At 51.2% G+C, this 26,520-nt stretch overlaps 1 protein-coding gene across 1 annotated transcript in view; it reads left to right on the top strand.

Moving 5' to 3' along the window:
• The window catches only part of PLXNA2 (plexin A2), a 212,270-nt gene that overhangs the window by 89,967 nt on the left and 95,783 nt on the right, over positions 1 to 26,520 (top strand). Inside the window, exon 4 of the mRNA XM_032318661.1 lies at positions 5,053 to 5,187. Coding sequence (XP_032174552.1) covers positions 5,053 to 5,187 — 135 coding nt within the window. The remainder of the gene's footprint in view (positions 1 to 5,052; positions 5,188 to 26,520) is intronic.

Here is a 26,520-nt window from a genome sequence, read left to right as displayed (position 1 = left end):
CTGCGCGGTGACGCCTCTCCAGCCAATCTGTTTCCTACCGGGAGGGCCCAAGAAGAAGATTCCCAACTGGTTTTCAGCAACTCTTGCCAAGTAAATAAATAAATAAATAACATTACTATTTATGCTGCCAGTACTACTAATAAAGTGACATTAGGGTGACAAATCCCAGGCAGGGGGTCCATAATTTAGAGCTAACTATAGACAAAATTGATGCCCAAGAAAAAGAGTTTGGAGGGGCCTACAGGTAAGCTAGTTAATTGGAATTGGATATGCTGATTTGAATTGGATGTTCCAGAGGCTGTCATTAATTTCTGCACAGACCTAGCTGTGGTTTAAAGGAAGGCACTGATGGGATTACTATTTCCTTCTCACTTAGCGGAGGCCCCTCCCCAGCCGGAGGGCCCAGCAGTCGCCCTCCGCTGGGCTGCACCTCGCATTTCCCCACCCCACAAACGACCCTGATAAACTGACTTTTCGCCTCCCAATGAAGATCCCTGAAAATTAGGTTCCGAGTTTATGGTCGACTCCAGGCAATGGGTGATTGCCCTGCCTGGACCTTGGGGTCCGAAAGAGGAAGTGTGGGGGAGGGGAGAGCTGGGACTTTCTGTCTCTCCCATCTGTTCTGTCTGTTCTTCTGGCGGTGATGAACAGCTTGTTTGCCCCTTAGTGTCCTCTCCTAAGAAGGTCGCAGAGCACCTGAGAAGTCCCGCTGTGTGTGGGACTCTCTTCTCTGTCACTCTTTAGCTGTGCGATCTTGGGAATGCCACTGAATCCCCCCAGGCCTCAAATTTCCTATCTGTAAAATGGGAATAATAAGAACATTTACCTCAGAGGTACTTGCAAGGATAAGAGAGTTGATTTTTGTCAAGCACTTTCGACAGCACTTGGCACACTGTAAGAGCAATAGGAGGGTAGCTGTTGTAAGTTCTTGAGGCAAATGGGGCCCTTCGAAAATTCACTAGGTCTGTGCTACTGCCTTCAGGTAGGGCCATGTCAAACCATGAAGCAAAAGAAGTAATCCTGTGTTCAAAACCCTCCTGAGAAAGTCGCAGGGTCCTATAGCCACTCAGTCTCGCAGTGAGTGCTCTATGCAGCAGGAGTTCTTACTAGAACCAGCCTGGATCTCCTTGCATGATGGTGTGGGCACCTTCTATCTTTTGCCGGTTTCAATAAAGACTGTCCCCCTCCGGCTGGCCCTCTTATGCTACCTCATGAGCTTTGTCCAACCAAAATGGCCTCTGTAGTTTCTGCATGTCCACTGAGGCCAGGCCCTCTCAGAAGAGGAGGAGCCCAACCCAAAAGTCATGTTCAGGTGACTCTCCTGCCCCCGCGTGTGCACCTCCCTTCTCTGCCTCAGCTCCTCCCCTGCCCTGTGCAGCTCGGGCTGTAGACCCCCTTCTCTTGGATTGGTTCGTGACCTACTTAAGTCCGTTGTTGACCTTGTGGTCATTGAAACCTGGCCCTGGGGACACAAGCTGAAAAGCTGAAAACTGTGCCACCACACTTTAGCTCTTCTGGGACCACATCAAATAGATGTGATTCATTGGATTTAAAAATCCCACCTTGGCTCAGGACCAGCCCCTACCACTACCATCCTGTGGTAATGGTAGACAAGGATGGAGACAACTTTGAACCTCAGAACTTTCTCTCCGAGGCAGAGCAGGCTGGGAAACCATGTGCTTGCCCTGCGGCAGGACCCTTGTCCCCAGGATGTGCTATCTCCATCCACCATGTGCTCTCCTCTGGGCCACACGGGCTACAGCCGGGTTGAGCCCCGTTTCCACCACTGGCCAGCTGCGAGCCTGGAGTGGAAGAGCTTAGGTGAGGTGAGCTCCAAAGTCCTTATAGCTCTAGCACATGCTACAGTGGTTCTCCTCTGGCCGGCACTGAGCAGATCACCGCGGCCTATTATCCAGAAGGGAAAACCGAGGCTCGTGGGAGGGATCTGAACACAAACTGTACCATTAGGCAGAACTCAAGCCCAGGCCCAGAGTTGGAACAGAAACCCGGGAACCCTGTGTCCCAAACCTACACTCTGCCCACCCGGTCTCTCCCGCCACTGCCTGCCAGACCCCGCCCCCAACTTGTGCCTTTGCCGCCCTCGCCTCCTGGCCCCATCCTCCATCTTCTCTGCCCTCCCTCAGGTGTCTCGGAGGGTTACACAAGCTGGAGGCAGTTAACATGGGATGAGGGAGTAAGTGGGGAGGCAATAGTGCTCTTCCCTCCAGGGATTTAGACTGAATGAAATAGGATCGCTTAGTTCAGGTTCAATACCAAGAACAGTTTCTGTTCTGGTTTGGTTTTAGCTTTGACGTTTGAGAGTTATGTAGGTTTGATTCTGCCTTCAACTGCTTTGTTAAAAGATTGGGGTTGCAGATGGAAGAAAAAAAAAAAAAACCCTACGTAGATCTCTGATTCAGGAAAAAGTTAGTGGCTGGGATTGGTCCTAAGTGGAACGCAGCAGAGTGTGTGATGATAAGTTGACTTTGATTTGATTCCAGCTCGAAGCTGGCCCTGGGTACCATCTCGTCTTAGGGACCACAGAGGGAAGGCCAGACTTGTGGCATTCCCCCTTTGGACTTTGTGTCCAGACCCTGCCACGGAGGCAGGCGGGTGCCCGGGTTCATGGAGTGGAGGCTGCCCCAACTGGCAGAAGGTTAACATGCCTCTCCAGGCGGGGAGATCTTGGGCCGGGCCTGAGGGGAGTTACTGGTTCCACAGCTCCTAGGGCAGAGCCGGTAGCTTGAGGAGACTTAAATCTCCCTGAAGAGGAGTGGCTGTCGTAGGGAGGGTGATGAGAAGCGCTGGCCCATTTCCCCTTCAGAGGAAGAAACAGAGCCCGAACTCCCCCATATAATGAAGACAGTACACTGAGGTCAAACCAGCAGGAAGCCATGACCCTCACATCTTTTCTTTACTGTCTGCAATAGCCCAGGAACCTTTTTGACTAAAAACTGCTGAATTTCTAGAAGGACCTCAAGGAAATTTCAGATCAGTCCATCTAAGAGAGAAAGCTATTTCAGATGTTAAGGGGAACCTTTTTAATTGTGGGGCATTCTTCCAGGTAGAGACCCTTCCCTCTGCTTGAATTCGTAATCATAGTTGCGCTGGGGTAGAGGGTAATAACCTCAGCCTCGTGACATCACTGCTGACCCCAGAGTCTTCCTCCACTCTCTGAGAATGAATTAAATGACCCCCCCAAACCCTTCCCCGGATGCAAGAGCTACTAGCTGGCAGAGAAAAGGCAAAGGGGAAGTTATTGTGGCGTCAGGCACCAAGCTTGGCCCTTGGGATGAGTAAGCCCTGGTCCTTGCCCCTCAGGAACTCCTGGTGTGGTGGGAGAGGAAAGGCCGTAGTTAGAAGTACGAGAGAAAATTGAAAGGGAATGTGAGGGGGTGGGCGGCCTGAATCCTACAATCTTCCAGAGAAAATGCCTTTTGACCTCACTTTGACTTAGCCCTAGAGTTCATGAGACTTCATCACCTGGTTCCTAGTTCATGTCCTTTCAACAAGTATTTCTCAAGCATCCCATCTTATCCATCACCAGCCAGGTTCCCGAGCCCATTCTCGTCCTCAGAGGGTTGTTAGAGAAATAGAAAGCGTATCCTTGCCCTCGCAGTGTTGACAGACTTACGCACATGTGAGCCAATTAGAGAACAATGTGAGTGGGTAGTCAATACACAGTAGCAAGTACATACACAATGAACAGATCAATTGATTATAATCCTAAAACAAAATGGTAGGGGGGGAAAAAAGGCATCAGGGTGATGAGCAATTAGTATGGTGGAGAGATTAGGGAAGGCTTCACGAAGGAAATAGGGCTCAAGCTAGAGGGGGTTCAGATGGGCAGAGGACAGAGACAACAAACCAGGCTGGGGATTATTTGTTCAACAGTCAGCTGCTATGTTGGGAACAAGAAACGGGAAGGCAGGAGCATATTCAAACCGAGGACTCCTGGATGCCAGTTTTTTGTGTGACCTTAGGGATTGTCTTTGCAGAGCTTAGACTAGCCCTCACGAACCCCCAGACCAGCAGCCTCCACATCACCCGGGAATTTGTTAGACGTGAGAATTCTCAAACCTCATTTCCTCTGAATCAGAAACTCCAGGGGCGGGCTCAGCAATGCATTTTCCCAAGCCCCCAAACTCCGCCCCCCAGCCCGTGCTGCCCCTACCCCCGCCTTGAGGTGATTCTCAAGGCACGCAGCCTTGAAAACCACTAGACTCCATCTCTGCTTCTTGACCCTGGCCACTCATCAGATTCACCTGGGGAGCTTTGAATCCCCAAGAAGACGCCCAGGCCACACCCACAGAGGTTCTGATTATGGATCCAGCCCTGGCATTCGTATCTTTTAAAACTCCCGAGATAATTCCCGTGCAGGAAGGGCTGAGAAGCAGTGAACTTGATGGTGTCTGAGTCCTTTCTTTCTGACTTATTATCCAGAGCTGGGCTCTGAGAGTCTGAGCCAGGATTTTTGGCTCTCCAGAATCCCAGGGTGAATTTGCACACATGCAGGGATATGTTTGGGGGCAGAAAGACCCTCTTGAGATTCTAAAATCTTGAGTCTCTTGATGACCAGCTTTCTGATCTTTTATGGGATTGTGGAACCATTCTTCCTCGCCCGTCCGAGGCAGAAACACTGTAAGCAGATGTTGACTCCCCAACCCTAAACACCAGTCAGTGTGCACAAGCACACACTCACACACACATCCTCCACACCATGCTGTAAATATATGTAGACACATGCCACAAAAACCACATTGGGATATTCAGAATTGTTCCTAAGGGCACATACGCACACACAAAAGAACCCACCATCAGAAATCCCAGACCCGGCAGGCTCAGACCACTGGGGAAGGGATCTCTCTTGCTGGAAGCAGGGCTGTTTGAACTGAGAAGCACCTCTACCTTCCCTGAAGCCAATTCTGGTTCAAAGTAGCAAGTAGGGGTAGGGTGGGGGTAAAGGTAAAGGGACCTGCTCTAGGCCAAAGCAGGTAATCCCCTGGGGGACGGCTGAGTACTGATGCTGAGGATGCCTTGTTTCTTTTACAGATTCGAGCCGATGGTCCCCCCCATGGAGGGGTCCAGTACGAGATGGTCTCCGTACTCAAAGACGGGAGCCCCATCCTCCGGGACATGGCCTTCTCCGTTGATGAGCGTTACCTATACATCATGTCTGAAAGACAGGTAAGTGCCCACCCGTCCCTCTTTTCAAAGCCCAGGAGTAACTGATAACCTGTGACCTTTGGTCAGAAACTGTTCATCTAACCAGGGGGTCCGCTGGGCTTGCAGCTCAAGGTCCAGGGACAGGCAGAGTCCTTGGAGGCTTTCACAGGGAGCCAGAGAGAAGCAACTGGGGCCAGCCACTTCCCGGAGGCTTCTCTCCAGGCCACAGCCCCTGTCTCAGTGCGTGATGAACAGCCCCGCAAGAACGGGCCAGACTGCACGAAGCAGCTTGGTGTGATTAGGGGGTAGATTTACAGCTCCCGGGCCCACAGAGTCTGCTGCTCGAGGGAGCCAAAGAAGTGTAAATAATCCAGGCCTCCTGGCTGGGCCTGATCCTGGGAGAGACAGACCCAAGATGGGGCCCCAGAAGGAGATAAAAATCTTGGCCTGAGTCATAGACTGATGCCAGTAGAAGCTGGCCAGCTCTGGGAAACCAGAGTTGGCCTGAGAAACAGACTTCTACCCTCTGTGCGGTAACCACTGGGCAGGGTCCTCACCTTCTCTGATGAAGCATGATTCCCCCCTGAGTGTATCTGCTCTGAATATGTGTGAGCAAAGAGAAGGTAAATGCGGGATAGCCACGGTGATGGGCAAGGTGGCGGGGGGATGGGGAATGGAGTAATGGTGATGCAGAAAGCAAAGCAAAGACCTTCAGAAAGGCTGGTATCTGCCATTCGTTCAGTCAGTGGGTCTACTGCTGTTCAGCAGGACGATGGTCTTGGCATTGACTCGGCTAGACAAAGATGCTGGGCTGGAGGACCAGTGAGCGTTCACGAGGTACCTCCCAGCTCCTGAGTGTTTGTCGTCCCAAATACACTGCAAAGATTCCTGGTGTACTTGGTGAATCCCACCTTGCCCAAAGTTCTTTTCCTCTTTTTTTTTTTTTTTTTTTTTTTGAATATAAGAATGCTGAATCCGGGAATGAGGGAAGAGTGGAGGGAGGAAGGCAGCGACCAATGGGGACATAACTGCACTGAGGGAAGCAGTGACGCAGCGCTAACTCAAAAATTACTTCTTGAGAACAGATGACACAAATCACATGCAGATTGCATGCAAATTTTATCCAGACCCCCTTGAACCCACCTGTCTTTTTACCTTCTTTCATATGGCCCCTGCAGTTGAGGCATAAACAGGGGCAGATGGGAATTGGGTGAAGCTGGAGGAGGCTTAGCCTAACCTAGGATGGGGAAGACAGTCTCGGAAATAAACATTGATGTCTCATTCTAATAAAACAGTCCGTGGGCCCTAACAAAGCCCATGACTGGGAATATATTTATCGGGAACGATGTGCTGGGAAAGCATCAAAAGGAAGGGGACTTGACCTCTACCCTCAGGTTGTTTACAGTCTTACGAGGGAGACACGTAGCCAGTTATCTGTAACATCCCACTGAAGCCTATAAATATTCTGCCTTTTTCCCCTATTCTTTTCTATTTATAGACATAAGGTTATTTCTTAAACAGAAACGGTGGATGCTCACCATGCAAATTCCGGCAATACATACAGAAAAGAAAATAGCAATGAGTACCCAGACGGGTCTGCCCAAAATGTAACACCATGTCAACATTTGGTGAATACCATTCTAGATGCTTCTGCAGGATAATAATCAGACAGAGGGATGGATGGATACATGGCAGTCCAGAGAGGTGGATAAATGATGGTCAGAAGGATCCAGCAGATCCATAAAATGTGATATTTTCAGAAGACGTTATGTATGCCTGAGGACCAGGAAGGTAACTTTTGGTAAAAACTCTTTTCTTGGGCTCTCTGAGCCCAGCGTGGTGGAAGAGCATTGACAGCAAGCAGAAGTGACCAGTGAGGCCTTAGGAGAACTGAGAAGATGCCTAGGCTCAGATTTTGGCTGCATATCTGTTTTTCAAATGGGATGTTTTCTGGAATTACATTCAAAATGTGGCCAGAGGAGAAGGGTCTGGGCCTGAGCTGGAGCCTAACAAGTGGCCTTTGGGGAATAGGATGACCTCCTGAGATCGTATCTGGTGTCACCTCTGAGAGCATCAGCCCTGGCCCAACCAAGGGTCTGCATAACGTATCTCAAAGTGTCCTGGCCTTTGTCCTCATTTTCTGCTGCTGCTGTGCCGTTCTTGTGCTGTCTGCCCCAAACACAGGGCTTCTGTAGTAGCTGGTCCCACTGAGCAGCTATGGGAAGAACTTGGGGTTAATGGGGCTGTCTCCAGGCAGGTGAGATATTAGCCGAGAGAGCTCCCCATGCCAGGTGGGGCTGTGATCTGTGGGCAACGTCTAAGGGGGATTTGTAGCCGAGCTCTGAGACCTGTCACCCTGAGAGCTATAAATTGTGTAGAAATGGGTAGCAAGGTGATTTCACCTGGGGATGGTCCCAGGGATGAGGGCCAAGAACAACTCAGGGGGCCCATCTGTCTGAGCCCGAGCAACTCTGAGTACGGGGTACTCACATCCTTCAAGAAGCACTTTCACGGGAGCTGATGAAGACCGAGTCCGATGGCTTAGGGGTCTGGTCCAGTTGTGGCTAGATCTGGAAGCATGACCCTCTCCCTGGTCATGAAATAGAGAAGTTGCTTCAGATAATAAGATTGTCTCTGAAGTCTGAAGCTCTGATTTGGATCCTGTCTCAACAGTCCATAACCACGTGGCCTTAAACCAGTCGCTCAGCCTCACTGTGTCTCACCGGGGTCAGTGTGAGGTTCAGCAGAGACTCTGCTCAGCAGAAGGGAGTTTCTCTCCCATGATCTCACATGCCACACAGACCCTGGGTCACTGAGCTTCCGTAGGGCCCCTTCTGGCTCTCAGGCCTTTACGATTCCACCTCAGGAGGGTGGTGACCATGATTGACGATGAAGGGGAAGTGAAGTGGCTGTGGGCTTCAGCCAGTAGGCCTCGGGCTGAGCCTGGAGCTCCGTGTTCTAGTCTGGGCCTGCCTCTGACGAACTAGGGGGCCTAGACTCTTGAGTTCTCACAGACTCAGTTTCCTCCCTTTCAGAGACACAGTTAACAAATCTAACTCTAGGCTCCCTTTCCTGTTGAAGAGGCTTGTCCAAGGTGTTGGGATTGAGACTCTCCTCCATCTCCAGAAGACAACACCAGAACTACAGTAGACAGGCCTGAGGTTAGACCAAATGAGGAACTTTTAGATTTTTTTTTTTTTATTATTTGACAGAGAAAGATCACAAGTAGGCAGAGAGGCAAGCAGAGAGAGAGTGGGGGGAAGCAGGCCCCCCGCTGAGCAGAGAGCCCGATGCGGGACTCGATCCCAGGATCTTGAGATCATGACCTGAGCCGAAGGCAGTGGCTTAACCCACTGAGCCACCCAGGTGCCCCAAATGAGGAACTTTTAAAACAAGGGTTGTATGAGGCCGTGGGTGTCCGTGTGAACTTCCTCCCTGAACGGTGACAGAGAGGGCGGAAATGCCGGCTGGTTATGGATGAGCGTACTGCTGTTTTGAGGCAGTGATTTAAGACTTCTGAGGTTCAGGAAAACCTGAGACCTTCTAAGACATCATGGGGATGGGGATGGGGCTTCCCCTCACTTTCTGGTAAATCTCTGAGCAGCTTGCTGTCATCCCGGCCCTCACCTCATCCCCACCTCTTGTCTCTCTGTCCCCCCTGCTGCTTCCCCAAGACACAGCACCTGTTGTACCTTTGGCATCCTGGGAGTGTAAACCCAGTCTCTGGCCTCAAGTTCTGCCTAGAAAAGTTTGCATCTCCCTACGGAACTGGAACGATCCCATACAGCTCATTCATTCTCGCTCCCTCCCCCTCTCTCGGTTAATTACACGTAATTAAGAAATAGGACTAGTAAGAAGTGTTGGGTCACTGGTGCCACCGCCTAACAAGCCGATGTTAATGGACTGTTAATAGATCCAGGGCTGGCCAGTCCCAGGGGAACATTTGGGAACTGATTTCCCAATCCTGCTAATTGCCCAGGTGCCCCACGGATAGGATGCCTGGTTCTTCCCTAGAAAGTCCGCCCCAGCTTCCTCAACAGCAGATTGACAGATGCTGTGGATGTGAATACAAGTTCTCCCATCTCCTCAGTGTCTAATGGAAGTCAGACAGCAAGTCCAGGGGAAATCAGGCTACAAGCCAAGTGCAGAACTGAGCGAGAAGATGAAAAGAAACTTGATAGCTCCAGTTTCCACCCAACTCGTCAGGTTGGCCACTCCCAGATAAAGAATATAACGCTGTACTCGACGTGGATGGGAAAGAGTATGGGGATGGAAGCAATTATTCTATTTTATACTTTAATTAGTTTGAATTAGCAGAGGGAATAGAGGCATAAAATGATCCAGCGAAGGGTGAAATGGAAAAAGGGAGTCACAGTGGAGAATGGCTCCTTGCAGGCTGGAAAGGGCCTTGGGAACAGCAGAAAGGCTGGCAGTGGGACGTGCACATGTGTGTGTGTGTGTGTTTTCGGGTGGGTGAGGGCATGGGATGCAGCTATCTATTTCAGAGCCTGGGAAGGCAATATAGCGTAGTGTTTAAGAGCTGGAGCCTGAGAATCAGACTGATCTCCATTTAACCCACAGCCACTTGCTAGACATTCAGCTTTGAGATCTCACACCACTAACCCCCAGTTTCTTCATCTGTATAATGGGCCGAATAATGGTAACCGTTGTGTCTGACACATAGTGCCTTCAGTGTGCTATATAATTATTATCATCATTGCTACTGTCAGTCATATTATTAGAAGTTCTCTGGGACCCCAGAGAAGGCTAGAACCCTCTCCACTTAAATTATGGCTGGGATAGAGTTCCCAAGTTAAACACCTCCAACCTGTCATTCCTGCCGCTCCCTCCTAAGGGACGGCTCAGAAGCCTGTGGCCTGGCCCAGTGACAGCATCAGGCTAAGTCGCTCATAATCTGCTATTTATTTTAAAAATCCAGGAATGTGCCCAGCAGACTAAACAGTCCCGCTCCCCTTGATATAAGCAGAGGCAGCCCCGGGCCCAGATGTGAGGCCCAGGAGGCCAATCATGCAGGCATCTATGGAGAGAAGGGAGGGGAACCCTGAGTGTTGGTCAGGCCCCAAGTCCTCAGGGTCCTGTCTGGCTGCACTCGAGGACATGAGGCCAAAAAAGGGCCACCCATGGGGCTTTTCATTTCTGGCCTCTACGGGTAAGGAAACCAGGTCTCAAAATGTAGGGCTGCCATTCCCTGAGTAGTGGGCACTCAGACCCCAGTTCCGAGTGACCTTGTGTTTGTCTGTAGCTAGCTCACTGTTCTGGTCACTTATTGCTATATAACAAACCACTTCAGAATTCTGGGATGTGAAACAAACATTTTATTATGTTCCGAAGCTGTGTCAGTGAGGGACATAGACGTGGTGCATCGAAGAGGGCTTGTCTCTTCTCTACAACACAAATAACTTGGGGTGCTAAGAATTCTAGGGACTAGAATCTTCTGGAAGCCTCTCCTGTCTGGGAACTAGAAGGCTCTGCTCAGCTGGGACTTTTGATCGGAGTGCCTCAGACAAGTTGTCTCCATGGGGCATAAGATTTCCTCACAGCACGGTGAACCCTAGAGTCCAACTTCTTGAGCGTGGCAGACCATGGCAGACACAGCAGCTCAGGACTCAGAGAGTGAGCCTTCCCACAAGTAAGGTAGAATTGTCGCCCTTTAGACACACCCTTAGAAGCCGCAGAGCTGTCTCTCCTCCCTTCCCCTTCACCTCTCCACAGCCAGTCACCTCAGGTGATTCTGATTCCATGGCCCATGAGCACACTTTGAGAGGCAGACTCAGGGAAGATAAATACATGGTTTCCTGACCCCCAAGGTCATGGAAACACAGAGCATCAGAGCCATTAAGGACCTTAGGGATCACCCATCCTGACCCCACAGGAAAACAAGGAGGCCCAGCGGGCATCTGAGTGGGTGAGCTGCCGCTTTAGTGTCATGCAACGCTCAACACCCAAGTCCAGAGTCATCAGAACTGGTCTGATTTCCCAAAGCTCACAGGGAAGCGCCAGGGGCTTTAAAGCCTACTGGTGATTAGCCAAAGGTTGCATAGATCCTAAATGAAGCCCACATTAAATGTGGGCTCAGAAAGTGCTTCCTGCAAGCCAGCGAGGGAATCCACCAGGAACAGGGTCACTCTGCCAGGAAATCGCCCAGACAGTGGCACACAATTTTAAGGGGTTCTCCCGGGCAGTGTCCCTGCGGTGATAATACATCAGCCCCCTCCGCCTCCGTGGTGCCCCGCCTCGGCTCTGCGGGGGCCGTGGCTGACTTAGACCGCAGAGACGCACAGGAAACTGACCTTCTAACTACCCCCGCCTTAAGTAATTCAAGAGAGTTGGAGCAAGCAAAACTTTGGAAACACAAATTATTTGGGGAGATTGTGAAGCCATCCTTCTCTGAGGGGCTCATGGGCAGGAGAGACCCCTTCCCTGGCCCTCAGTTAAGGGGCCTCCGTTGAAGGTGTGGGCTGGGGATGGAGGACCAAGGCAAGGCTGGGCCACACCACTCCGGTGTGCCACCCCCGGATGTGCCGTATGCCCCGGCTAAGCAGAGAGCTAATTTGGGTTTCCTTGATTTGGGGGAGGGCCTACCTACTGCAAACCTGGACCTAGTACCCCAAATAAGCATTTTCAAAGGGTCTATTGTGACTCGGAAGTAAGAGTCTCCTACCTGGAGCCGGCCCCACCAGCTGCCAGACCCCAAAGGCATCTAAATGCTTGAGGCAGGGAAAGGAAAAAATGTGGGCAACCACACTTCCAGATGTTCCCTGCTCATTTATTTTGACATCTCAGACTATTATTTTGATTGTGCACATTTGTTTAGTCCAGGCGATAAGGCTTCCCAGGGTGTGGGCAGAGCGTGCCAAGGTGTATTTTTACAAGGCACCGGGGTCCCAGTAACAGGAGCCCTCCCTCTGCCCTGGGGCGGGAGACCTGGGCTGAGAGGCAGGGGGAGGAGAGAATGTGAGCAGGCTTGGACTGCAGCGGAGCCTGAGGGGCTTTGGGGAGAATTACAGAGTTTGCGGATTAGGAAAGTGAGGATAAGCGAATTTCGGCTGCACTTTTGTTTTCAAATGTGTCACTTTCAATCCAAGCCTTTGATGCACATGTGTTTCTGGTTAAGGATGGGGACCCCGGTGTGGCCCAGGAGCTAAGCTGCTCCTTTCAGTGCCTTTCCCAAAGGAAGGGCAGAATCCTGCCTCTTGGGGGAGGGGGCCCAGGGAAAGGTGACCACCCCCAAGCCTGGGTTCTGATTTTCCCTCTTTCTCCCCTTCCCCCGCCCCCCATTTCAAATGTCAAGGAACAAAGAAGCTGACACAGAGCTGATTCCCTGGCTATTAATATTCTCATTGGAACATTTTTCTAATAAATATTTTCACATGAGAGAAAGGAAACGCAAACCCACCCTATTAATCAGACGCTTGGCTTGTTGTATTTAAGAGAGAAAACTCCAGCCTCTTATTTTAAAATCCTTTGGTTTGGAAGGAAATGATTGAACACAATGCCCAGGCTGGGAGAAGTAGTGCCCAAAAACCTCATTTCTCTAAATGGGCAGGGGGGCTGGAGACTTTCTCTAATCCTTGGCAAGGGATTTGATTTCTCTTTCTAGGCAGGTCGTGCTGAACACTGACAGTCTGCCTGCCCAGGGTGATGTTCCTGTTTCTGAGAGAGGGGAAATCACAGGGTCTCACCACCAGCAGGAAACCCACTCCCTTGTTTTTAAAGGTGAGGAGACCTATGCCAGGTCACTTGCTGATGTCCTCCCCTGAATGACCAGGAGAAGCAGAATTAATCCTGATTAACCTGGTCCAGCCCAGCATTCTTTTCCCAACTTGACAACATCTTCTCTGGGCACAGGCAAGAGAGAAAACTGGTTGTCTTTAAAGACTTTCAATTAAAAAAAAAAAAAAAAAAAACACCACCACCACCACCTGGGCCCAAGAGAGTCACTGAAGATGTTCCCGAGGGTCAAATTAAAATAGGGAAAGATTTGCATACCATTTGCATACATAGACTCATTCACTCAACAGACCGTTAAAGTGTCTACCATGTATAATGCATAGAGCTGTCCACTGACAAGTCATTTGCATATGCAGATATAGGTAGGGCAGGCTTTCTAAGTAATATTGCAGCCAAATGTTACAAATCGGGCTGCCTGACGATAGGTACCTTCTTGATTTCTTTCTGCTCTTTTCAGTGCAACGGCAGCCCTGGGAAGTGTGCTTTTGTGCAGTAATAAATAAAGTAGAATCCCTGCCCTCAGGGAGGTTCTGGTGGGGAAGACGGACGGGGGACAAATTGCAGTAGGGAGTGAGCCAGGCTGTAGCAGAGACACGCGGTGTGCTCCGGGACTGAAGCAAGTCCTACCAACCGGGGAGAGGCCTGCCCTTGTCTTTCCATCTCGGGGTCACTCCGGCAGAGGGCTCATTTGCTCTCTGACGCAGCAATTCGGAGCTGGTTAGACCTCAGAGATTACCGAGTGAAGAGCCGCCTTTTCTCTGATAGGTGAGGACGGGAGACAGGAGGGGGAGGTGACTCTTGAGAAGGGAAGGTCTACCGAACCAGAATGTGAGGAAGCAGATGCGGGTGACAATGGGCCATTTCCGGACCCCATGAAGAGTACAAGCTCTAGACTGTGCCCGCCTGCTGAGGTTTGAGGCGTTACTCCCCACTTCCTGCTGTGTGACCTGGGACTTAAAGCTGGAGTTGCTTTACCTCTCTTTGCTTCAGTTTCCTCATCTGCAAAATGGGCATAATTATGGCGTCTGCCTAAGGATTAAATTAAGTGAATGAATACATAAAAAGCCCTCTGAAAAGTATCTGGCGCCTATTACCTGCTTAATAAATGTTGGTAGTTGTCATGGTATTTTATGATCCCTGTCACATGCATAATCACCAGGCTCAGGCCCTACGGATCACGCCCTGCCTGTAGCCACACCTAAAAAGAAAATTAACCACCCTGCCCTGACTCCCAGCTCTACGTTAAGATGTGTTGAAATCTAACTAACATTCAGGTTGTGTTTTTCTTATTCTAGTTTACAAACATGACCTCAGCTAATCCAACAGTCCCCTGGGAGGAGAAGTACTGGCCTCACCTCTTTTAGAGATAGGAACACTGAAATTCAAGTCTGGCTAAGTCATTTGCCGGGAGCCACCAAGCTGGTTAAGAGCAGAGCTGGGACTCCACCCTACCCTTCTGAAGCGGAAGCCGCACCTCCCAGTCCGGAGACGGCGCCCCCTGGCTGCCGCGTATGGGGCACAAAGCCCTTCCCCTCCTGTTCCCTCTCCACCTGGTTCCAAATTAAGGAAAAGGTTTAGCAGCAGCTTTGAAGGCTTCAGGGGACCAGCACGGACTCCTAGGTCCTCGTTTGATACCTCCCAAGGAGACTGGAGCAGTGCGCTTTTTGTTTTCAAAACCAACAAAGGAGAGTGAGCACTGCCCGGGGCCTTACGTGGACTGTCCAGGGAGATGGCTCTGGTGGTCAGAGTGGATGAAGAGAGAGTGTCCTGCCCGAGGGAGGTACAGCTGCGGTGTGGCCTGTGTGGCCGACCACAGGCTTCACAAGCATTATCTGGAGTCCTTACAGCAAGCTTGGAAGGTGGGCGTTGTCACCACCGCTGGGCACACAAGGAAGGCTCGGCAAGGTTAAGGGACCTGAGCAAGGCCCTTTGTGATGCCATGACCCCCTTGGACCCCCTCTACCCCTATCCATAGCTGGCCATCTTTGCAAGGAGAGCAGGTCCAGAAGACATGAGGCCCCGATTCAGCCCCTCCCAGGCTACTCCAGTGTGAACCAGACAAATGGTATCCGTGCCTTCGCTGCCCTAAGGGGGAGGAGGGTTCTTGGGCTCTTGGGTTCTGTGCTTGCTGTCTTGAGACTCAGGAAGCCCCGCAGTGACGCCCCAGAACTCTGCAGCCTGCTTTTCAGCTCCTTCCCGGAGCTTTCGCTCATGCTTGCCGTGTTGGGTTTCTGTAATTGAATGTGTTTTATTTAGACCATAACATTTAGTGCCACTTTGGATTTCCAATTAGGCTTCAATCAAACGCCGAGAGTCTGATTCGTTTTGTTGTTTTGATCAACACAAAAGATGGCAACATCAGAGGAGCCGTCGTGAAAAGTTATTTCCATCCGCTGATGAGTAGGACAGTTGCTGTGATGTGAAGATACGGCTTCGGAAGTGCCGAGAGATGCACCAGGCGTTGTCAGCAAAGGGGCGGGGTGGGGGGGGGCGGGGAGGGGAAGTCAGCGAACCCTTCTGAGGTGCATGATTGGAAGTTCTGAGGGGCACAGCCCATTCTCCACAGAGAGGGTGGGAGGTGGGTGCTGGCTGCTGGGCCCACTTGTCGAGGCTCCTTCCTCTTGGGCCGGGGGTCCTGCGTGCCAGTGCGGGAGCAGGGAGGAGCTGGGCCTCAGTCCCACTGGCTGCTGGTACCCAGGGCTTGGGCCTTTTATGTGGGACAGGTTCCGTGAACACAGGGTTCCCAGAAATGGGAAGCCGACCATGGGTCGCTTTCTCCAGACTACAACCTCTGCGCTCCTCAGCCAGAGGTGACCAGCTGTGCTGGCTTACTGACACATGGGGGTTCTTCCTCAGGGCCCGTGAGTCCCGGCCTGCCACTCACACATGCTGCCCAGCAGACAACTGGTCTCCCCGGGGCCTGGTCCCAGGGACGACTTGAGAACCAAACTGGGAGCTGTGAAGGAGGTGTGTGGGGGAGGGTTGGGGAGGGATGGCAGGAGGTGACAGGAGAGTGACAGGGGAGTGGTAAGTTAGGATTCTGCCTCCAGTTAATCCCTGGAGTCTCCCCCATATGTCTGAGTGCAGGCCCGCTGGAGCCTCAGTTTCCTTAATGAAGAAAAGGTATTTGAATGACCCCTGCGGCCATGACATTTAGCACCTCCACTCTGGCCACGAGCCTCCTCCGAGGGACAGAGGCTGACGTGGGTCTGGGAGTGTATGTGCTTACGAGAACAGCGTACATGGCGGACGCGTCAGATGAGAGCAAGCATTCCTGTGTTCTGGGCGTGGGAAAGGGTAGCCACACGACACGGCTCTTTCAGACCACAGGTCAGGGCTGTGCTCGCTGGGGGGAAGGCAGGTCTGTGCTCCTTCTCCTCGGGCTTGCTCAGTCTTCAGAGCCCCACTTGGCTGCATTTTCCAAGCTGACCCTTTGATCTTTCCATAGCCTGCCCAGCTCAGGGACCCCGCGTCAGCCACTGTCTCCAGGTCATGGTTTGTGTGCTACGCAGTTAAATTCCCAAAGCCTCTTCCACTCTGCGCAGAGCAACCCTCCTCACTCCCCCTCCTGGTTATTCCCACACCCCACCTCTGCAAACAGGTTGGGGTTTGAAATTTGCACCAGGCGGAGGGAGAACCGGCTATGTCATCAGCTGCTGGTGGCTTAGCAGACAGTCTGGGTCCGGCCTCTGTCCCTCAAGTAATGTTTAATGAGAAGCAGGAGATGGGCAGAGATGAGAGTTGGGCAGGAGGAAGATTGCAAAGAGAAAAATGAACAGAGCTGAGAACAATGTCTTAGTTAACCACTCAGCTTCCAGGCAATTTATCAAACAACCTTTGAGAACCTATTGTGAGCACAGAGCTCGTTGACAAAATCACACATACGCCAGGGGAAAAATATTGTGATACAGTGTGCAGAGAGGGCTGGGAATGCAGGAGAGGGTGGTTTCCAATAGTCTGTGAATCAAGGAAGGCTTCCTAGAGGAGGTGTTGCTCTAGGTGACTCATGAAAGGAGGCCAGGGGGGAGCTCACCAGGTGGAACAAAAGGCACAGGAGTATTTCTCAAGTGAAGGAAAGCACAGAGACATGAACAAGTTCAGCGTATTCAGGGAATAGTCCCCCAGTTTGACGTTGCTGGAGCTGAAGTCAAGGGTCAGGAGGTATCAGTCCTCAAAGACTATCCGTAGCTCACAGGTGACGAGAGGACTTCAGGTGGACTCAACCCACCCACCCATCCCTCCACCCAAGAGAAGGTGCTTCGGGCTCCCTCATTCCCTGCTGCTGCTCCCACAGAACTTGGCAGAAAACAATCACGCACCAAGCTCCCAGTGTTTCTCCTTTGCTGACAGTAGCATCCCCCCTCCCTGCCTCCAAGGGCCAAGGATCTGAGAGGCACCCCCAAGACAAAGAGTGCCATGGCCGGTTACAGCCCACCCCTGACCCCTTTGTGATCACGCCAGTCTGCACCACCCTTCAGGACGGCCACTTCTCTGTACAGGGAGGAAAAGCTCTGCTCATCTAGGTTCACGGGAAGAGGAAGAGAGAGATCGTACCCGCTTCATTCATTCATTCAGTCATCCCAGCAACATGTTTTGGTAGCAGAGACCTTGCCTCTCTGGGCCCCTTCTGTCTCCCAAAGAGATACTACGGTGTGTGGCCCTAACTAGCGGCTTAATAAACACTTGTTGAAGGTTAGGAGGAGAGGGAGGGGATGACGGGAGATAAGAAAAGAGAGAGTGCACGGAAAGGAGACTCTGCAGGATGGTGTAAGGAGCTCATCTTTGGGGGCAGATCGGCCTGCGTTCAAATCTTGGCTCTACCATTCTTTGGTAGGGCCTGGCTTGTCCTAAACCTCAGTTTTCCCTTCTGTAAAGTGGGGAAAATGATCATACCTGCCTTCTAGGGCTGCTGAGCTGAAATGACGGAGCCCCACAAAGTGGCTGGGACAGAGCGGGAGCGGGACCCTGGAGACAGGTCCAGCTCTGCCCTCTTCCTTCTCTCAGGTTCACCCATGAGCTCCCCGGTTCACTGCCGCTGAGCCCCCGCAACTAACATGTTGCTCATTTTTCATCCTTAAGTCATCTGCCAGTTGCATCTATTTCTAGCCTCTGTCTTAGGAGACGAGAATAAGGAAGGGAAACATAACTGCAGAAGCTCATTTGCCAATTGTCAGCGCCTGCCGTCAGCACAGCTCTCCGCCTGCTTCTCCCTGGGTGCCTGGAAAAATCACTATGACCTTTTATTTACTCGTTGATCTAGTCAGCTCAGGTCTCTCTGTCTCCCCCCACCCCTCCAGCCCACCCTCCGCATTCCCACCCCTCCACCAGCCCAGGGCTGGCTCCTTGCCTCCCGTGCCCCCCATCTCACTGCGGGGTGGGCCTGCTCTGCCCATCCCTTGGAGCCTCCCTGTCTTCATGATCAGATTCTTAAAAACCTGTGGGCACAGACACACAACAGGAAGAAGCAGAATCTGCCCGGTGCCGGCACCAGGGAGGGTTCTTGCCTTTGATCCTCCTCCATAGGCCTCCTCTGAGTTCCCATTGCACCGAGGAGCCAAACAGAGGTCGGGTTAGGCCAGCCAGTGACCTGCCCCCCGAGCAAGTGACTCAGTGAGCCCCAGCGCTGCCGCTGGGAAGAGCAGATGTGCCTCCCAGGCACCCACCCAGATTTTGCCCTGTGAGCTCTACTGTGCACCTCCTCTTCCATCTCCTTCCCGGAACCCCCACCCTCTCCTCACACCTCTTTTGCCCCCTGGCCTGCCCCGGCTGGTGGCTGTTTCTGCTTGTCTTTCTTTTCCTCCCTTGGCCCCTCTGAGCCAATTGGGCTGAGGTGTGCAGCCCTGGGGATATGGGGGTGGCAGCTGAGGGTGGTGACAAGGAGACCAACAGGGCTAGCAAGTGAGTGCTGACAAGAAGACACTCCACAGAAGCCCCGGGAGGCCGGGAATGAGCCAGGCGGACCCGAGGTGCCCATGCTTTGGCTGGCTGCAGGAGTTAACGATGTATATACAATGTTCACAGTGTGTGTGTGTGTGTGTGTGTGTGTGTGTGTGTGTGTGCAGGGCACAAACACAGGTCTGTATATCAGAAACCCCCAAACTGGTTTCCAAAAAGAAAAAAACTACCCAAGATAGAATATGGCTTTCTTACTCCACTGCCTTCGGGCTGTATGCCTTGGATGTCCCAAAGTCTTCCTGGCCGAGCTCAGAACTGGCCGGCCACACGGCTCCCTCGAATTTCAGGGAGAGGAATTTTAAAAAGCTTCTTGTGCAAGTCAGCTCCCTGCTTCCCGAGCTCTCTTCTTGGCCCTCGCTGTCAGCATCAATTTTCTGCAGGGAGTGATTTAACCTTCATTTATTCATTAATTCTTTTTTCCCCTTAACTTCATTAGGTAAGATTTATAAAGGTGCTGAATTGGAAAGGTCACCTGTCCCCGGGCCCAGGACACGGTGTGCCTGCATCCCTTCTCGTGAGCTTCCTTCCGGGAGGGCTGTGGCGGTAGGGAGGGGAGGGGAGTGGCGAGGAGAAGGTCAGAGCAGAGCTTGTACCTCCCCGGGAAGGCAGGCCAGGCAAGGGGGTTCCAGGCCCTCCGAACACATTTGGTGGTACCTGCGTGCTGGTGGGAGGCCCAGCGGCTGGGGGGAAGGGCAGCCTGGGTTCAGCAGCTCTGGAATCCCCACCGCACCTCTTTACTAGACTGACCTTTGCCCAGTTACCTAATGTAAGCCCTCAGTTTCCTCTAAGATACATTGTCAGTAATGCTAGACTCTCCTTCATGGGGTTGTGGCAGGGATTAAGCTGGTGACGTCAGAAGACTGAGCACAGGACGTGGGGCACAGCAAACATTCAACAAACAGTAGCTTTTTAAGAAGATCTTACATCTTCCCGGTCCTACCCTGGCAGTCTTGGGCAGCCATTAGCTCCCTAACCGCTAGAGACTGGCGGGAAGGGAGTCTGATTTCTCCAAGAAAGGCGAGCTACATAGTCCACGATCGGTCCTATCTCCAAAACCACAGGAAAGGCCTAAGCTCTTAGAAGAGCCAGAAAAAGACAGAGCCACCCCTTGATTCAAGATTGCCTCCCCAGGCCCAGGAGATTTCTGCAGGAAGCCAGGCTAAGCTGCCATCCTGCTCTCTGCCCTGGCCTGGTTGCACTCACCGCCCGGCCCATCCCGTGGTTGTCTGTAGTCACGGGCCTCTCCCGAGCCTCTGAGGCCCGCTGGGAGCAGCCTTCAGCCATCTCATCTCAAGGAGCTGTCTCTCTCATTAATAGCCTCCCTAGATGAAGGAAAAACAGACTCAAGGCTCAAGAACCATGCAGGTATTTTGAACTTGTAGAAAGCGAAACGTGTCTGCCTGCTGCCAGCTCCCTGTGTCCTTGCTCCTGTGCCCCCAGCAGAACTCAAAACCTCCCCAGTCCACTCCAATCAGAAGGAATTCGGCTCTTTGAGCTCCTTTAACTTTGTGGTAAAAATGACAGTAAATATCCAGTGTCTCCCGCATGAGGTTCGAAGCTTCTAGGAAACTGGATGCAGGTCGGGGGTACCCCAGCCCCTCCCGGCACTAACTGTGCACTCATTCCCTGTTCGAGAAAATGCTTTTAATAGGAAAGCATGGGGGAGTGGGGGTAGGCAGATCTGTTCCGTGGGCCAAGCTAAGAATATTGGGTTTGAATATGATCACAGAGAATGACAAGAATTAATTTTACCTGTTATTCTTAGAGTTAGGGCCTCTGGAATGCTCAGAGAGCAAATTGGAGTGTGTCCAGATTAACGAAGAAAACTTCCAGAATCCCATTCCCCCCACCTGGGATCCCCTGTCTATTTGCCATGCCACTGAGGAGTAGTTTGCAATGGAGGAAGGAGCCCTCGGGCTGGGAAAATCTGCCCAGGGCCTCCTCTTTGCTAAGCAGAATGAAGAGCAGAGCTGAGCAATGGACAGCAGCACCCCCTCCCCACCCACCCCGAGGAGCTCGGGGACTGCTGAACAGTAGCCATGGGGAGACGTAAACTGCTAGTCTGGTCCCAGGGCGGTCCTCCTTGGTATGCAAATCACTTCACATGTATCATATTAGTTTGTTCTGTCCTCACGCTCCCAGATTTAATGAGATTCTTTGGGCATTGTTAATAAACAATGCTTGACCTTTTTAGAGTGGCAACACTGTCGTTTTATTTCATGAAATAGGGCCCTACACAACAGGCCATTTGGTATCGTTATTGTTCCATTTTCAAATGAATTTAGTTCTAAAAATGAGTTCCTGGGAGTCTCACAGTACCCGTTGAGATCACTGGAGATACTGATCACTGAACAGCCCCGATAGGAAGGGACAGTAATCATACCTGCACTTCAAGGGCATTCCTCATTAGCGGAGTCCTTCCCCGGTTCTCCAGCTGTGGCTGCTAGTACGGCCACCATGCATGGCCTCTAAAGGCCACTGTAGCTTGTAACACTGTCTTGGCCCGTCTGTGGACAGTCTCCTCTTCCTGTGATTCAAGCTCAGTCAGTCCTGGGATTTGTGGGGAAGAAAGACAGCCTGGCATCACCCTCTTTCACTGGGCTTCCCTGAAACAGAAGTTATCAGTCAGTGGTAGGTCTGGCTCCACTTTGCATGAAGTCCCGTGGCTTTACCAGTGGCCCTAGACTAACATCTAGTGGCCATGGGGTAATGATGGTTGGCGACAGTATGGTCCGTGAAGGACACACACAATTTAGTCTTTAAGTATTGTCTGTCTCTGGAGTCAGCTGGACTGAATAGACACCGCCCTATCATTCCTGAAACTCAGCACAGCTGCCCTAAGGGACACATCCCGCTTCAGGGACAGAACGAAGGTGATTGACGTTTCCTGAGTCCAATGACCAGCCTCGTCCTTCTCAAACCAGATCACAAGCCCCTCCTACCTCAGGGACTGCCTGTGGCCCAGGGGTGTCGCTTTCCTGCCTCCTGTGGCTACATCTTAATGTACAAAATTACTTTCAACATAAACAATGACAGATAACCATTAGAGAAGAGCCATCCTTTTACATTGTAAAAATAGAGTTGGGAATTGTCACTTTTAAGAGATAAGAGAGAGACATATGGGAAGAATACCAAGAGACTCTCATTTGCCTCTTAACATTAAATCTAAATCATAAAACCATAGACAAGAGACTCTTACATTTGGATCTTGTTTTGTTTTCCTTTGTTCGTGAGAAGCATATGGAGGGCGCGGAGCGCACACACTCGAAACACGCATCCTTTCCCCGCACTTGGGTTCTCCGGGTGGTAAAAATGAATGAAACCTCCCGCTGGCTGCCCTCTGAGTCTGTAACTTCAGGACTAGCCTGGATTCAGTGAGCTTTCTCAGCGTGAACTTGTGGAGCCGTGCTTGGGTGCGGGCATATGAGGCTCTCTTCCTTCCCCTTTTCCGCTTTGAGTTAAGAAATTTCAGAAGTCACTAATTTATGCTACATCATGGATGGGAACGTGATGCTAGATGAAAGAAGCCAGCCATAGAAGACCACATTTCGTACGCTTCTCTTTATATGAAATGTCTCGAATAAATCTACACACAGTTGGTGATTGCCTGGCGCGGGAGCAGTTGTCCCAGGAAGAGGGGGACTGCTACAGGGTACAGGGTTTCTTTTGGGGGTGATGATAACGTTCTGAGATTGATGATGCTGATGGTTGTACGAGCTATGAAAATATTAAAAACCGTTGATGGGTACACTTCAGGTGGGTGAATTTCCTGAAATTATGAATTATAATTTTGTGGATTATATCGTGATAAAACTGTTACTTAAAAAAAAAAAAAAATAGTAGGAAGACAGGGCCATACTTGTGTGTCGACTCCACACCCTGGTTCTACCTGGGAACCACCACCCAGACGGGCATGGGCAGCCCAGCACGGATGATGCCAGGGTATAGCATCCACGAGGCCCGCCATCCTCCTCCCCGTTTTCTTGTCCTTTTCCTGTCTTCTCTCTGCTCTGCTCCTGCCTCCGTTTCTTGCTGCCCCGACTCCTTCTGTCTCCCTTCTCCTTTATCCTTCTCTCTCCACTGATCCCACCAGCCAACTGGCTCTCCTTGACCCCAGGAGGCTGAAAAAGGGAGAGAACAAGAGATAACAGTGAAAATTGATCATACCCATAATAATAAATTATTAATATTATTATAAGTGATTATTAGAGCTGTCCGGGACTTAATTTAATCTCCACAACATCCCTATTAGGGGGATAATTATCTGTGTTTTATAGATGAAGAAACTGCAGTCAGAAAAGCAGAGGGACATGCCCAGGCTTGTCAGGAGAGAGACCAGAATTCCAGCCCAGGTCTGTCTGGTCTCAGAGTCTATTCTCCACAGCATGATAAGACCTCGGAAATGAGGCTGGGCTTGGTTATTTATTGATGAATTACAATAGAAGTAATTTGATGGGGTTCGGAACTGCAGTATCTAAGATCTCATCTGTTGGTCTGATATTTATGGCCATTAATGGATGATATCTGTGTGGCTTTTCCATTCATTATGGTTTTCATTAAGACTCTAATCCTGTTTAGAAGTCTGTTTGTCATTTTTAACTCCTCTGTTTAATCTTGGGCAGCCCTAATCCTTCTTCACGACAAACCCGAAGGAGACAGCTCCTGATGGCTCTTCCTGCCCACAGTTGTGGTGCAGGCGGGGGGCGGGGGGGTGGCAGGGAGTGGGGTAGGAACGTCGGTGCGTTAAGACTGTGTGTGACAGGAATGTGGGCGTGGCATGTCAGCGTGAGCATGTGGGAATTGTGTGTGCGGCGTCAGGCTATTTGCTGTGAAGGTGATTGTGTGTTTGTGTTCCATGTGTTCGCGTAGGAACACAAGTTTGTGGTGTGTGTGTGTGTGTACGTGTGTGTGTGTGATTTTCAGAAGCATGGGAATTCTTGAATTGAGGCCTGGCCATTTTCTCCCAAGCAGAAGGACTGCCTGCCCCCTCCCTTTCCATGTGTATAAACTCGTCTCCCACCTCCCCTGAGGTGAGGGGTTGTTAGGAATCCGGAAGGGATGAGGGACCTGCCCGTGAGACAGTCTTGGAAGTCGAAGGGGACTCCTGTCACTCCTCTGGATCTTAAACCTCTCTTTGGAGCTCCCCCACAATGGAAGGAGGGCTCTCCGGCCCTGCGTTGTTGGTTTACAGGAAACATCTTCCATTGTTCTCTACTTCCTTGAGGGAGGCCTAGAGTTGTTTTATTTTGTTGATTCTTATTTAAAATGTCTTCTCCCGGTGGAACTAGTAAGAAAAGAAATCTGAATGGGGATATCTTTCTTATGTCCTTCGCTATGGCCAGTACACACCCCGAAGCTCATTCTCTCTGCTTTGGTTTGTGATGTTTTCCTGCCCATGACTTTTCACCCCGCCTTCCTCAAGTCCTACCGCTTCTGTGGAAACATCCCTCTTCCTCAGCCCACTCTGCTCCAACTTTCTTTCTGCCTCCCACTGACCCCCCGCAGGGCTGACAAGAGGTATGATGTTTAGCCCTTAAAAATATTCTATCTTTGGCTCTGCTAGGCTTGAACTCCAATAGAGCCACACCACACATTTCAACTCTACTCCCCTACAGACTTGGGACATCAGGGCCTCCAGACGTGATGGTTCAGGTTGTGTACTGCACAAAAGTATCTGGCTGAGGGGCAAGTGGGAGCTGAAATGAGCCCTCACTCATCTCACCAGCCATGCACCTCGAGGGGCTGCCTTCTTCCAGTAGCACACAAGTGCTGTACTGGCTAGAGGTGGCTGAGAACGGGAGCTTCCGAGAGAGTTCAATCTTGTTGTCTCAAGGCTTTCAGTAGCAGCCAGAAGAATGTTTAATGAGGGCACAGAGAGGGCTGCCTCCCCTTCTTGGCCCCACGTCCTCTTCCGGAAGACCTTTAGCCCCTCTCTGATTAATCCCATCGTGTTCTGATCACCACTTAACTCTGCTTGCCCTCGCCCCGCTCCAGCTTAATTTTCCCTTCTCAGTGTCTGCCTTTTAAGTATCCTAAATCTTGTTTTCACATCTTTGTTATGTCCTTCCAAGGAGTTAGCAAGCTCTAGGAGGGCAGAGAGCATGATTCCATTCCCTTTGCTCTTGGGCACCCCCGTGACATCAATCCGAGCACTCCACCCGCCGTGGGGGCCGAATCCGTGTTGATACAGCTGAGTCACCATCTGAAGGAGAAACCAAAACTCCAGGCTCAAAGCCAGGGGCATTGACTCCACTCCCCAAACACCAGCTCAGCCAAGTGTCTCCTGGGACGCGAACACAGCCAGGTAGACTCCCTCCCGGCTGTGGACCTAGTTAACCCTGAAATGTCAATAAGGGTTGGAAAGTTCTGGAGAAGCTCAGCCCACCTCATGGTCTCTCTCTAGGGTGACCCAAAGTGCTGGACAGGGAACTTAAGAAGGGGCCCCAGTCCTTCACCAGATTAACCTTTGGTTATCACTCAGGGAGGGATGGATGAGATTTCTGATGACAGTGGCTTGGCCGGGGACTAAAGCTGCACCCGTCTGAACCTGAGTTTGGTTTGGGTGACAGGCCGACCCCCATGAAGGCAGACCATCCCAAGAAATGGCCCTTCACTGGATCTATGACATTAGGGCTTGATTGTTTCCCAGGCAGAACCATGGATAAGGCATGCCCTTTGGCAGGAGAGATAGCTCCTGCCTTTCCTTCCTGAAGACCTCCAACCCGGAGCCCTTGGCTGACCCCCTTCACTTCCATCCCCACCTTCAGCCTCAGCAGCCCCCGAGGCTCCTCCACACACTCTCACCCTCCAAAATAAAGCATTCTGGCCGTCACTAAAGAGCAGTATTGATGCTCCATCCCGCTTGGCCTGAAATGATAATGCATCACCCGTGGTGTGCATCCAGACGGAGCCAGATTACGCTCAGGTGGTTAAAAGTCCAGGTCTAATTAGAGTTCCAGGGAATCAAGCCATTGTATTATTAATGATTCTCCAGCAATGTTCTGATTAAAACAGTAATTTTAATAAGCACAGCTCGATGCTAAGTGTTCACTGAGCACCTAATTACATCAGTTATAACTCCAAAATTATTTAAAATTCCCCCCCTTTTTTTTTCCAGCAGACCCGGCATGCACCAAATAAAATAGAGACTCAGACAACTTGGTGATTATTTGCTCTAATTAATTTCCTAAGCACCTGTTTAAAAAAAAAAAAAAAGGAAAAGGAAAAGAATCTTTTGTTTCTCTTCCATTTCCCCAAGTTCCCCTCCACCTTTCTATGCCCAGCAGCTCCGTGACATGGGTTCCATCCCAAGCAGCCATTGGAGGAGGCCAGGAATAGAAAGCAGTGAGGAAAGGAAAGATTTGAACATTCCCTGCCACCGCCCTCAAGGCAGGGGGGAGCAGCAGAGCTGTAATCCCCACGGATGGCTCAGGCAGGGCTGGTGCTGGGGTCTGGGAGGCAGGGGCCCCCAGAGGGCTTCTCACCAGGAACCTGCGCCTCCTAACCCCTTTGTCTCCATTAGACCAGCTTGGGATGTCACATTTAATGATGGTGCTCGCATCCCCTGAGGCTTTCCACTGGGGCAGTTCTCAGATTCTTAGGACCCGTGAACCCCTGGAGTTGAAAAAGAGGCTTCTGCACCCCTTG

The sequence above is a fragment of the Mustela erminea genome, chromosome 17 (assembly GCF_009829155.1).
Source record: "Mustela erminea isolate mMusErm1 chromosome 17, mMusErm1.Pri, whole genome shotgun sequence".
Taxonomy (NCBI): Eukaryota; Metazoa; Chordata; class Mammalia; order Carnivora; family Mustelidae; genus Mustela; species Mustela erminea.
This window is presented reverse-complemented; position numbering and strand designations above follow the sequence as displayed.